The 14,045-nt window shown below is 37.6% G+C and overlaps 1 protein-coding gene across 1 annotated transcript in view; it reads right to left on the reverse strand.

Moving 5' to 3' along the window:
• Window positions 1-4,994: 4,994 nt before the first annotated feature.
• Window positions 4,995-14,045, reverse strand: part of RIOK2 (RIO kinase 2) — a 29,118-nt gene continuing 20,067 nt past the window's right edge. The window contains exons 9-10 of the mRNA XM_043977304.1: window positions 13,271-13,364; window positions 4,995-9,310 (exon numbers count right to left, since the gene is read on the reverse strand). Of these exons, the coding sequence (XP_043833239.1) occupies window positions 9,149-9,310; window positions 13,271-13,364 (256 nt within the window). The 3' untranslated portion in view covers window positions 4,995-9,148. The remainder of the gene's footprint in view (window positions 9,311-13,270; window positions 13,365-14,045) is intronic.

The following is a 14,045-nucleotide window of genomic DNA, read 5'->3' on the forward strand; positions in this document are numbered from 1 at the left end:
GTTGGCCAGTTTAAACTTTAATAGTCTCAAATTCCCAACCCCATAACAGGATGTTCTATTGTTGTTGAGTGGTGTCTGACTCTTGATGACCCCATTGGAGTTATCTTGGCAGAGATACTGGAATAGTTTGCCATTTCATTCACTAGTTCATTTTACATATGAGGTAAAGTGACTTGCCCAGGTTCACACAGCTAGTAAGTATCTGAGGCCATATTTGAACTCAGGAAGTCTTCCTGAATCCATGCCCAGTACTGTATCTACTTTGCCACCTAGACATCTTAAAACCAACATGTCCCAAACTGAACTCATTATCTTTCCTCCTAACTTCTCTATTTCTATCCATTTGTACCATCATCCTCCCAGTTACCAGGTTCAAAACTTAGATGTTATCCTCTACTCCTCACTCTTTCTCAGACCCCCATATCCAATCAGTTGTCAAGTCCCATTGTTTCAAGCTTCACCACTTCTTTCATATAGCCCCCTTCTCTCCTTTGACACTGACACTGCCTTATTGCAGTCTTTTAACACCTCATGCCTGGGCTATTGCAATAATTAGTCTCTGCCTCATCTCTCCCACTTCAGTCCATTCTCTTCTCAGCTGATAAAGTGATTTTCCTGAAGTTCAGGTCTGGCCATGTCATGTCTTCATGACACCCTTCCTACTACCTCAATAAATTCCAGTGGTTTTGAATCAAATCCAGTGGATTTGACTTCAGGAAGGTGAGTCTCCCTGACTCCAGGCCCAGTGCTCTATCCACTGAGCCACCTAGCTGCCCCAATTGCCATGTAATCAAAACTCAGTTTTAAACAAGGTTTTAAAGTGAAGTGACCCAGATTGACTCTGTACAAGATAATATGTCTTGTAAGGGAACACTTAGGGGCCCATTGAGTACAACGTAACCTCATCAGAAGACATTGTTGGGTTCCAGTATTGGAGGAATACGTGGCCTGTCCATGAATGTGATAGGGAGATAGGGACATTTATGTTTGTGTGCTTCTTCATAAATTTTCCCCACCTATGTCCACTCTTCCCACTGATAGTATTTCTTTTTTTTTTTTTTTTTTTTTTTTGCGGAGCAATGGGGGTTAAGTGACTTGCCCAGGGTCACACAGCTAGTAATTGTCAAGTGTCTCAGGCCGGATTTGAACTCAGGTCCTCCTGAATCCAGGGCCGGTGCTTTATCCACTGCACCAGCTAGCCGCCCCCACTGATAGTATTTCTATTTGGGGAATGGTGCCCGGAAAGCTTATGTGGCAGATACTTGATTGCTTCTTTTCTTACTATGTTATTTCACTAAATGCCTTTGCTTTGAACTAATTGTGACCTCTAGCTGATTTAAAAAAAAAATAAACACATTAGTGCAGGTTCATGAGTTATGGTTTTGAATAGATGCAGAAATACAAAGTACCTTGAACTTGTTACTACAAGACACTTGCCTTCTCTGGGAGATGTATTTTATGAGTTGAGAATGCCATGTCACTGATGCACTTAGAAAACAGTGAAGTAGAATGTCCCTCTCCTGAGCATTCTGGTTAGCTGAGCTTTTACTGTGCCACACAAATTTGATTTGGAGATCTTAGATCAACCTGACCCAAACAGTGGCTCTCTCTCTACTTTTTACTCCAGCACTAGCTGATAATTTGGTTTTGTGAAAAGTTGCTTATGAGGACATTTCAGAAGGTTTGACTGAAATGAGAGTTTTATCTTATTTGACTGATTTAGCTTTATTTAAGGCAGGCAGTTTGGCTCTATTTAGACCAGGAAATGTAGATGTTGTAATTTAAAATATATTGAAGGATAACATGAAATCATTAGTACATGTTTTGCACTAGGCAGCTGTATTATAATAAATGGAAAGTTTTTCAGGAATTTAGATGGCCCACTTATATCACAGAACATATCCTCAAAATGATAGCGACTTCTTTTAACAGCTCAATTTACTATGATCTTTACACAAATATTTACCTTAATGGTGAGAGATTTTTCATTCATTTTCTCTGTCTCTGTCTCTGTTTTTATCTCTGTTTATTTCTTTTTCTCTGTCTCTTTCTGTCTCTCCCCTCTCTTTTTCTCTCTTCTTCTACATAAAATATGAATATAAAATAAGTATATGGATTTACATCCATGGCTTGTACATTCAATTCCATTGTTTTATGACCACACTTCACACAATAGAATGCTTTCAAAATTGTGATACTGGGGACAAGCTTAACATCCCTCATGGGTATAACAGGCTTTTTCTGCATGGAGCTATGTTTATGGTGACAGGATTTGATTTGTGGCATATCTAAATAAGTGCAATTATAATGAATTATATTATATTATATTATATTATATTATATTATATTATATTATTTATTTATTTATTTATTTTTTTGCAGGGCAATGTGGGTTAAGTGACTTGCCCAGGGTCACACAGCTAGTAACTGTCAAGTGTCTGAGGCCAGATTTGAACTCAGGTACTCCTGAATCCAGGGTTGGTGCTTTATCCACTGCACCAAATGAATTATATTATAATGGAGATCTAGTGTATTGTGAAAATAAATGAAAATGGCCTAAAATAAGACAAAGAAAAGCTTCTATTGGTTATGAGTAAATCACTTAGAATAGATCCTAAAAATAGTTTATGGAAATGTTAAGATCAGGCAGGCCAGTAATTAAATAGTTCGTTAATGTTTCCTGTCATGATTGCATTATCGACATATTCTGAATTATATTGCTTTAGGCTGCTCTTGTAAATATGCTTACATTAAATTAAACACTGTGTTCTTTTCCATTTCAAACTGAAAAATAGAGTTTTGACTGGACAACTAACGCAGCTGCTACCAAAACACAGGATGTGGTTGTGTCTTGGCACCTGTTGCTAGACTTGTTGTTCAGTTGTTTCCTACTCTTCATGATCCCATGGTCTTATAGTTTGTCAGGCCCTTCTATCTTCCACTATTTCCCAAAGTCTGTCCAAGTTCATGGTTGCTAGCCTAGACCCAAACTAAGACCAAAGCCACGCATATATCACCTTTCACTTCCAGGGATTCAAGCAGAACTGGAGCCTCAGGTACCAGGACCCTTGTTTCAATGATCAGGACCCAAGACTCAGATCCCAGACCTCATGCTGTCAGGCAGGACCCCATCTAAAGGAAAAGCCACTGACACCAAGCCCAATCTCCTTTCTTTCCTAATACTTGAAAGAGAACTAACACAACCAGAGCCATTCACAGGACTTTCAGGAGGCAAGTCAAATGGCTAGCCAATAAATCCCTGCCTCTTCTAGAAGTTGACTGTTCAGCAGAGGACATTAGTTCCTCATGGCAGAGATATGAAAACAGTAAAAGTCTTAGATATACATATGAGGAACTGATTCAGATTTATAAAATTAAGAGCCATTCCTCAATATCTAAATGATCAAAAGATATGAAATGGTGATTTTCAAAGGAAGAAGTCCAATCTATCGACAACCATATGGAAAAAAATGCTCTAGAACCTAACTTCTTAAACTGTGGGTAGTGACCCCATATGGGGTAGCATAACTGAATGTAGGGGTCAGGAAAAATTTGGCAACAGTAAAAGGTTGTGATACCTATTTTATATACCTACATACCTGAGGTCATGTAAAAATTTATTGAGCAAAAAGGAGTCGTGAGTAGAAAAAAATTTAGAAGCCCTATTCTAGAACATTAGAAATGCAAATTAAAGCAACTTTGAGGATCTACCTTGCACTCATAAGACTGGTAAAGATGACAGAAGAAGAAAATGACAAAATATTGGAGGGTCTGTGGCAAACAGGCACACTAGTATCCTGCTGGTAGAGCTGTGAATTGGTCTAGCTATTCTGAAAAGCAATTTGGAACTATGCCTCCAAAGTTACTAAAATGCCTACCCTTTGACCTAGCTATACCTTTACCGGGCCTACATCCCAAAGGAATTTAGAAAAATAATATCCTACATGTACAAAAATACTCATAGCAGCTCCTTGTGGTAGCCAAAATTAAGAAACTAAGTGGCTTATTAGGGAATGGCTAAACATATTTTGGTTTATGAATATAATGGAATATTACTATGCCATAAGAAATTATGAAGTGGACAATTTCAGAGGAAACTGGGTCACCTCTGACAACTTGTACAAAATGAAGTGAGCAGAACCAGAACAGTTTGAGTAGAGGATCCAGTGGAGAAAGCGTTTCACGCACCAGCTAGCTTCTGGGGTAGATGATTCGTGTGTGTGTGTGAGTGTGAGGCAATTGGGGTTGTGACTTGCCCAGGGTCACACAGCTAGTAGGTGTTAAGTGTCTGAGGCTGGATTTGAACTCAAGTCCTCCTGAATCCAGGGCCGGTGCTCTATCCACTGCACCACCTAGCTGCCCTGGTGTAGATGATTCTTTATGGAGAAAAAGACATCAAAGCTCCAACCCAGAGTTACAATTTGCCTTGGGCCTATGAATTCCCCAATCCAGGGGTTCTTAAACTTTCATGTATGTGTGACATGGACCCCTTTGTCAATCTACTGAGGGCCCCCTTTCTCAGATTTATGGATGTCTGCTGTACAACATAATTACTATCTGGAGTTCCAACAATTTTTCCATGTTAACCTTGTTTCAAGCTAGATTGCAAACTCCTTGAAGACACAGCTCCTTATTTTTTATTTCTCTATTTCTCCCCTCCCTGACTCAGTGTCTAGCATAATGCTGAGTAACTCACTGGCATTCAAATATTTGATTGGTATGTAAACTTTAAAAATCAAAACCCTCTCAAAAGGCCGTAAGACATTTTTCTTTGTGTCTCATTGTGTCTCATCTTTATCAACTCAGAGTAGGTTGGTCTAGGCAGAATAGTTGAGATGTGAATGGCTCTTTCTTTCATATGATTGATAGTGCACCAAAACAATAGGACCCATCTTCAGTCATGGCAATTCATTAATAATCAGTGGAGAATAAGTTGTTAATTCTGTCACATAAAACATTACATTTCTTTTTAAAATTAAAGTTTATTGATGCTTTTTAACAGCCATTTCTAGAATAAACCATTCCATTTTAGTTTTAGTTTAGTCACTCTCATTACTCAAATTGTTAAGTCAATTAAGTAGCAGCAGCAGAAAAATGAATGCAAAGCCAAAACCCTCTACAAATCTGAAGGTTAAGAAAAGTCAAACTTTAGTCATGGTGTAAATGGATGAAATCAGAGTACCTACGGAGCTCTTGTACCTAGAGGGTATGATTTCATGGGGAACCAATTTTACTATAAGAAAGGTTTGATGGACGATATACTTGAGGTCTCTAAATGGTGATGACAATAGTGGCTGCTCTGAAGCTAAGGGGGTCACCTTTATGGTGAAAGTGGTTTTTTTTCCCCTTTTTTTTGTTTTTTTTGCGGGGCAATAGGGGTTAAGTGACTTGCTCAGGGTCACACAGCTAGTAAGTGTCAAGTGTCTGAGGCTGGATTTGAACTCAGGAACTCCTGAATCCAGGGCCGATGTTTTATCCACCGCGCCACCTAGCCACCCCTGAAAGTGGTTTTTATATATATATTTTTAATCAGCATTTATAAGCATTCTGAACATGGCCAAAACATTTTAGCTAACAACAAAAAAAAATCTATCTCAGAATGAGAATCAAAAAGGCACCTTTTTAGGGGTGGCTTGGTGGTGCAGTGGATAAAGCACCGGCTCTGGATTCAGGAGTACCTGAGTTCAAATCCGGCCTCAGACACTTGACACGTACTAGCTGTGTGACCCTGGGCAAGTCACTTAACCCCAATTGCCTTACCAAAAAAAAAAAAAAATCGATTCAGGTTCCTTAGTATTTAAACTCTTCTGAATGTTTTTTTAAACATTTTTTTCTTTAATCTTTAATGACATTCCTGGGATTTTTCATTTTGGGGTTTCAGGAGGTGATTAGTAGATTATATTTTCATTTTGGCCATTGGTTCTAACAGATAATTTGAATTCATGTTTTCTTGAAATATATCTAGGATTTTTATTTTAGGTAGTCATATGATTCTTAACAAGAGCTCTCCTTGACCTATGTTGCAGGTCAACGGCTTTTGTTAGGTTATACCTTACATTTTTTGGTTTTAAAAATATTTTGTTTTTACTATTTCTTGTCTTTTGGGCCTATTTTTCAGTCTTTTGAGTATGTTTTATACTTCTGATACTAAGCTGTTTATCCTTCCAATTCTTTCTCTAGAACTCACATTTCATTAACAAATGAAACATTTAAAAACATTTAATTTCTTCCAGGAACTCCATTAGAGCATTTGGCAGACTTGTGATTTTGAGACTCTGCTCGTACATGAATTCCTTTTGTCTGGGTTTATGTCTTGAGCGCTCTGGCTCCATGATATTACAGTTGATGTTTTCTTATCTTTACTCGTTTTTACAGTCTTACTTCCTGAATTGAGCCTTTGAGTCAGGGATAAGCTCTGTACTTCTGAAAAGAATGATGAGGCCTTCTTTGGTAGTGATCTGTATTATTTGGGCAATCTCCCAGATTCTTCAAGAATTCTAAGAGCAGCTTTCCTCAGTAGTTGGGCAGTTTATGTGCGGGAATGCAGGGTTGAACACTGAAGAGCTGCTCTGATCCAGGATGTGCCCTGCTAGTTGCCATCAATCCTAATACTATAGGCTTTTTACTCAGATCAGAACAATACAAACGCTATAGGATCCAGGCACACTAGACCATGGTCCTTTTATTGGAGACCTATGTACCATACTGCAGCATAAGATTTTCTGGCTAGATCTCATCCCTAGTATCCATGGGAGTAACTGGCTGTCTATGTGGACCTGTGTGGGCAACATGCACTTACTGTAGTTTCTTCTTGGGTTTCTGGGTCATTTCTATCTCATTCTTTTTCTATCCTTGGAAGAGTAGTAAGATGGACTATTTTGCTTCCTCTCACTCTACCATCTTGACAAATAACTGTCCAGTGAGTAAAAAAGAACTATGATGACTAGAGATGAAAAATCATGCAAGTAATTGAAAAAAAACACAACAAACTTGAACTACACATATAGCATGAGATGAGAGATTAAGTGGATTGTGGAAAAGTGAGAGGTGCATTTCTGGGAATGACTGAAATCATGCATTCTGTAATCATTCAAAGAGCACCAATGTGCAAGGAACTATACTAGGTCCTGTGGGAAATACAAATTTTAAAGAAGACTGAACTTTTGCCCTCAGAAAATTTACTTTGATGTATTATGCAAATAAGGGAGGTAAGGCAAGCAGTTCTCAAGGAGGTATATTTGGCAATGGAAAGCAGATGAAAGTCCTATGAGGGGGCAGCTAGGTGGCACAGTGGATAAAGCACTGGCCCTGGAGTCAGGAGGACCCGAGTTCAAATCCGGCCTTAGACACTTAACATTTACAGCTGGGTGACCCTAGGCAAGTCACTTAACCCCAATTGCTTCAGCAAAAAAAAAAAAAAAAAAGTCTTATGAAGCCTTCTTTTAGGAACAGTAGAACCTGGAAGAAAGGGGAACTAGACCAATGTTCTGACATTAGATTGCTAGTTTTTTTACATAGTGTGCAGTATATTACATTTTCCAGTAAGATAAATTTCTCAGGACTTTAGATAGGGATCAAGCCAAGAACATCATCTCTAAAAATTAACCTGGGCCTATATCCCATGAACATATGAAAATCTGAACCTCAGATGCTAAGGAAATACATTTTATTACCATACAAAACAGAGGGTGAAATTTCCCACCAAAATTAGTAGTCAGTGCTGTCTCACATTTGCCATTAGATGTGTTACATTTAATTTTCTCTATTCATCTTTTTTTTTTGGGCGTGGCAATGAGGGTTAAGTGACTTGCCCAGGGTCACACAGCTACTAAGTGTCAAGTGTCTCAGGCCGGATTTGAACTCCTGTCCTCTTGAATCCAGGGCCAGCGCTCTATCCACTGCGCCACCTAGCTGCCCCATAGTATCTTTAAAGTAACAACTGTTTTCCCCAAAACTTTCTAAATTCCCAACAATGCCCAGTACAGAGCCTTTTACAGTGTGGGGACTCAATTTTAGTCAACTGAGCATCTGGTAGTTAAACTAATAAAGTCAAGAAGCATGAGGCCATATGTAATTTATTTTCTCTTTTGGATTATATATTTAAAAAAATATTTCCTTTCATCTGGATTATAAAACTAAACCTTTTGGTTCTATTAAGCAACTCTGCCATGAAATTACTGTCAGCAATTAAAGAAACTAAGTGATATTGTCATTTGGTGGTGATTTTGTTGGCAGCTCCTACCACTCCACCTTGCCTATAAGGCAACATAGGTCATCAAATGCATTTAATTTAGCATCTCTCCACATGCTTTGTATGAATGAACGAAGGAAGCATTTATTTGTGCAAAGCTCTGGGGATACAAAGAGAAAAGACAGTTCCTGCTCTCAAGAAGGTCATATTCTAATGGAGGATACATTTACCACAGTTTGAGCTACAAGTCAGATTGAAGGGTCCCACGGTCCTTAAAGTACAACAACAAAACAGGTGGTAATGTCTTTTTTTTTTTTTTGGTCACTTCCACTGATAAAAACATCAGTTTCTGATGTTGAACCATTTGCCAGTGCTGAGGACTCTGGAGACAAGAACTTTCCTCAGTCTTCAGCAGTTGTGACAGGAACAGTTTTCAAGCTGTCTCCATGGGAACTGCTTCCCAAGATGGCTCAGCTTCTTAGGCTGTGTCTACCAGGGTCTAAGTGGAGCTGACAGTTAAGGTGGTGGTCTTGGTTTGACTTGTCTGCACATGCTGGACTGTTTCCTCCCCAAGGTACCCTGATGCCTCAGGTAGGCTGGCTCGCCTGCCCTGAGAGCAGATGTTGCTGGGAATTTTCAGTTGGTTATTTAGAATATATTTGTCAAATTTTCACAGGACTTAAATGCTCCAGTTACCAAAGGATCAAAAATGATAATTCAATGTATGTAATATTGCCCCAAATGCCTTTCAGAAAGACATTCATTAAATAAACTAGCAAGATTTTTTGGTGTTTTCTTGAAAACAGAAACCAACAAACCAATTACTTCAAAATAGAGTATATATATATATATATACACACATTTACATAATCAAAATTACAGAAAAATAAGATCTTCAAAATAACACTTTCTTCCCAAAACATTATAAGCTAGACTTTTAGAAAAAAGTTCCATTAGTTATCCCCAAAAACTAGCTGCTTCTAAGCTTGACTTAATGTTATATGCGTTTTCTCTCCTTTGCTTGGTAAAAATATTTGCCTCTCCCTTCTGTAATCGTCGTCTAACTATAGCTTTTTGCTGTTTGGTCAACTGACGTTTCACCTTCTGTTTCACCAGTTCCTGAAAATGAGAGGTAGCACATCATTAGCATTAATGACAGCTATGTGGGGGAAGAGGTTAGTCTCAGAAACAAATAATTAAAACCTTCTGCTCTAATTTTACATTCTTATCACATAAACTTTGCCAACAGACCACTGCCAACAATTAAAGATACAATAAAATAAGGAACTGTTCTAGTTCTCCTAACTCGATGAAACATTGCCACCTAGTGTTCATTATAAGGGAAAAAAATGGACATTTCTTCTACTGCCCTATAAAATATTTATAGCACAGTAGTTGGCAATTATGCTGTTTTTAAAGGCATTTGGCATTAGGTCAAGCTACATAAAACAATTCCCTTATTACTTCAGAAACTTCCTGTTCTGATGGTAGCAGGAATACATTAAAAAAAGCCATAAATAATTTGGGGAAGGCATAGCATGCTCTCTTGTGGTAAGAGAAAACAAATTTAAGTCAACTCACTTTAATTCTGATTCAAGTTACTTATTTCAATTACACAAAATAAGCTCAATGGGAATATTCCAATTGCATTTTCTCCCTTTTCTTAAGTTCTACAGAATTTATAATCTACTTTGGGACAGGACTACCTACAGTTTCTCTTTTGTCCCTGGTGTCAGACAAGAAGAAAGCACTTTAGTGTTTGCTGAATTTAACTGAATTCTGAATTTATGGTAGGAATTTTGACTTATTTCATCTTTTGTATCTTTGACAATGGTTGACTGTGCCCTGTACATAACAGGTGGTTCATAAATATTTGATAAATTGAATTAATAAATACACAGACTTAAATTTTTAGAAAATTATGTTAAGGGTTTAAAAGGATTAGAAGGATTATTTGTGAATATGACTTTTCCCCCTATCTAGAGTATTTTATCCCTGGTTAGAGGAGCTACTGCTATCCCCAACACCTATATGTGTTAGATGGTTTGCATGAATTTTAGATCATTTTAAACAGGCCAGATTAACCTGAAAAATCTTACAGGCTAGCATATCTTGCTATTGTCTATTTGTTTTATAACAGAAGACTGAATCCTATAAGGTACATCTGAGAATCTGGTTGAAGGTTAAATTTTAAAACTTAGACATCAGTAGGGGAAAGAACACTGGACTCAGAGTAGAGGACAGAGCTGGGTTTGACTCCTGTCTCCAACTTACTGCTGCATGACCAGTTATGAAAATTACTTATTAAAACTTTTAGATATATTTCCTTATGGGAAAATTAATATTGTAGCAATATTGGAAGGATCGAATGATATAACTGATGTAAAGTATTTTGTAAATGGTAAAGTGCTATACATATGCTCCAATGAATGTGACCTCATTGATGTGGGCTGTGCCTTCCAATGATGTAGACTCAAAGTCAGCTGTGCCTACATCTTCTGTGACCTATCCATGTCCTCTCAGAAATTTGATAAAGGGGGTCTACCAAAGGAACTGGTTGGACTAGAGTTCTTTTTATATATATCTGTGGATATCAATGGAGGATGTATCCATCAACTGTCCTTTGGCTCATGCAATAATATAACTTATGCATTGTTTTTCCATACATTTCTGACATCCTCTATACCAGTCTGCCTGTGTAACTCTTCATTTATAAAGTGTCACAGCCTGCTCATATCCTGAACTTCTGTAGCATTCTATGGCTTGAAGACACATTTCACCACAAGTATATTGGCGTCAAAAAGATGGGTCTTTGTTTCAGGGAAGTCTGAGGTCACTAAATGCAGCATGCAATTTCCCAAAGGCAAGTCAACTGACTTCTTTTTCCCCAGTTTGTTTCTAGGCCAAGCTTACTGTCCATTTGCAACATTTTAAAATCCCTAGATAGATGCTAATAGATGAACAAATTTAAAATACCTAACAAATGGCACAGTTAAAATACGTTGTCTTTCCACAAACACCAGACCAGAATCAAAGTATATGGCAGTATAACTTTTAAAAGCTTTTCACAAAATACTTTAAATTCCCTCTTTATATCTTAAGGTGAAAAATTAGTTCAATGAAAATTATATTGTGTATAATCAAACTGTCCCCAATTCTGTGTACTGAATATTAGATGCTATTCATGCACAAATGAATCCTATGATCTCACTCATATGAATGGTCCCTTCTGACGACTGTACCCTATCTATGCCTGTCCATCTGGTGTGACTCTAGTCTATGTCTTCCCATAAGTCCTCCACATAAGGTCCACTATATATGTTGGGGAAACTTTTGAATTTTTCTCAACAACGAGAGGCTACTAGTGTAATATAGGGCCATCCAGTGGGTATCCCTCACTTGTGTCCCATTACCAGCCCATCTATTTTCAGATCATACTATCTTGAAGACTTCCTTTTCTGTATAAAACCTTTCAGATGACATTATCTCACTTGCTCCTTTCAATAAAACCCTGCTGAGGTACTATTGTATATTCTTTTTTTTTTTTTTTTTAGTGAGGCAATTGGGGTTAAGTGACTTGCCCAGGGTCACACAGCTAGTAAGTGTTAAGTGTCTGAGGCCGGATTTGAACTCAGGTAGTCCTGACTCCAGGACCAGTGCTCTATCCACTGTGCCATCTAGCTGCCCCCCCCGTATATTCTTTATAACTATGATTCCAGTTTGATATTTGTGGAAAGGAATGTATTTTTCTCTGCTTTTGGTTTGATATTTTAAATCTTTATCCATTAGCACATTTATCTGGGGTTTTAAAAATGCTGAAAATACAAAGCAAGTAGATGAGGAAACTGAGGTGTAGAAAGATTGAGGGGCCTGTGTCACAGGTGGATTCAAACTCAGCTCTTTTCTGACTCCAAATCTAATACTTTTGCACTATATCACATGGTGTCATGTAGAATTACTCATTTGTTTCAAACCATGAAAACCAATACAATAGTATTTTATTTGTCTTTTTGGTGTGGGCCTCGTTTTATCAATGCACCCGGGAACCTTTATACATCTTAATAATTGATCTTCATGAGCTGCCATAGGCAGAACAAACAAAAAAACCCCAACGATCATCCAGTGACTGAGTGAGGACCCTCACTAAATCTGTCAAAAGACACACACAGGCCATCCTTGAAGCTTTTCTATCTTTGTAGGACCTTCCAGGCCTTGCACTCTATTGGTCTTACTTTCAAGAGCTCAAGACCACTTTCAAGGTAGGAGAGAATTGAAAAATAAACAAAAATCTGGTAAAGATCTCTTCACATAAAAAATGGGGGGTTGGGGGGGGGTGGAGAATCACCACTCCACTGAATCTGAGTATATCCCCTTTTTCTCTCTAGAAACTGTTATAAAGTACACTTGCAATAGCTCATCATGAAAAAAAAATGAAGTGAATTACCTCAAAGGCCAATTCTGAATCTCTCCTTTTATACAGAAAATTATGCTTCTGATCCCTGGGGATCAAAACCAGGAGAAAGTATTGGAAAACCTTGAAAGCCTACTTACGACTTTTTTTCATAAAAAACCTATTACATAGGTCAAAATTTAAAAAATAAAAAGTACAGAGGGTTCAGTTGTATACTCGAGAGCTGGCACTAGAGCCAAGACAACTGTTCCACCTCTGACACACCTGCTATGTGAACCTGAGAATAAGTTAACTTAGTCTCTCTGTGTGCTAGGAAACTCTCTAAGTATAGATCTCTACACCAATGAAATCAAAGCATCTAGGTTTTTGATCCTGGGGAAGGAAAAAAAGGGGGAATGGAAGAAAATAATTGCTTTGCCCCTTTCATGTTATTAAAGAATAAATGAAATTTCTGTAAAAGTCCAATATAAGCCATAACTCATTATACAGGTATTAATATATTAATGTTAATAATAATGTCATTCATACTAGAGGCATCTTTTGAGTCTCCCTGCTAGATTCTAAGATGAGAGGAGGGGCTGTGTTTTAGGGAACCTTGCCCTTTTGGGAACACTTTGCATATCATCACGTCCATCGTAGGTGCTTAGCAAATATTGAAAATTAGTTACCGGAGGAATTGTGGAGCAGCTTACGATGCTGCTTGCAGAAGTGACACTCTCAGTTCTTGTTCTATGGTGACTAATCTGTTCCATGGTTTTATCCCTAAAATAGAAAGCTAATGTTATTGTATCAGGCAATAATTTAATTTAATTTAATGTACAATTATTATAACTAAGCATATGAAAACCTAAAATCACCATTTAAGTGTTTCTACCAATACTTTAAATTCCAGTTAACAGCTTAAATGCTCCAAAGAGACATAAAATAGCTCTGTTCTGGCCTTGTTACCTGAGAATCAACCAAGCTAAAGACTTCAGAAGATTGCTATGTTGGAAAAACCGAAGTACTAAAACTAAAACACACTACTTTCTGATTCTGTAAATTACAAATCTCATCTGGCACTTTGACACACGTCATCTTTTCATGCAAGGCTTATTAAGGCACCCACTTGTCAAAATCTCTACAAATAGTAGAACGATGTATAATGAAGTATGTCATATAAAGTACTAACAATTTGAACTCTAATATTTTACCTCCTCTCAACACTCCACTCCTGTCTTGATTCTTCTGTTCAATAATCTACAAAAATCTACTATTGGCAGTCTTCTCCAACTCAACATAGAGTTCAAAGAAGCTGAGACTAGAGTCTATACTGTTAGAAAAACTGTAATTTAAGGGACTCCTCTATCAAACCACCCATTTCTATAGCTCAAGATTGTGATATTTACAAAGCATAAGTACTATTACATCCTAATGTTATTATTTTAAAATCTGGATGGAGGG

Source organism: Dromiciops gliroides, chromosome 1 (assembly GCF_019393635.1).
Source record: "Dromiciops gliroides isolate mDroGli1 chromosome 1, mDroGli1.pri, whole genome shotgun sequence".
Classification (NCBI taxonomy): domain Eukaryota; kingdom Metazoa; phylum Chordata; class Mammalia; order Microbiotheria; family Microbiotheriidae; genus Dromiciops; species Dromiciops gliroides.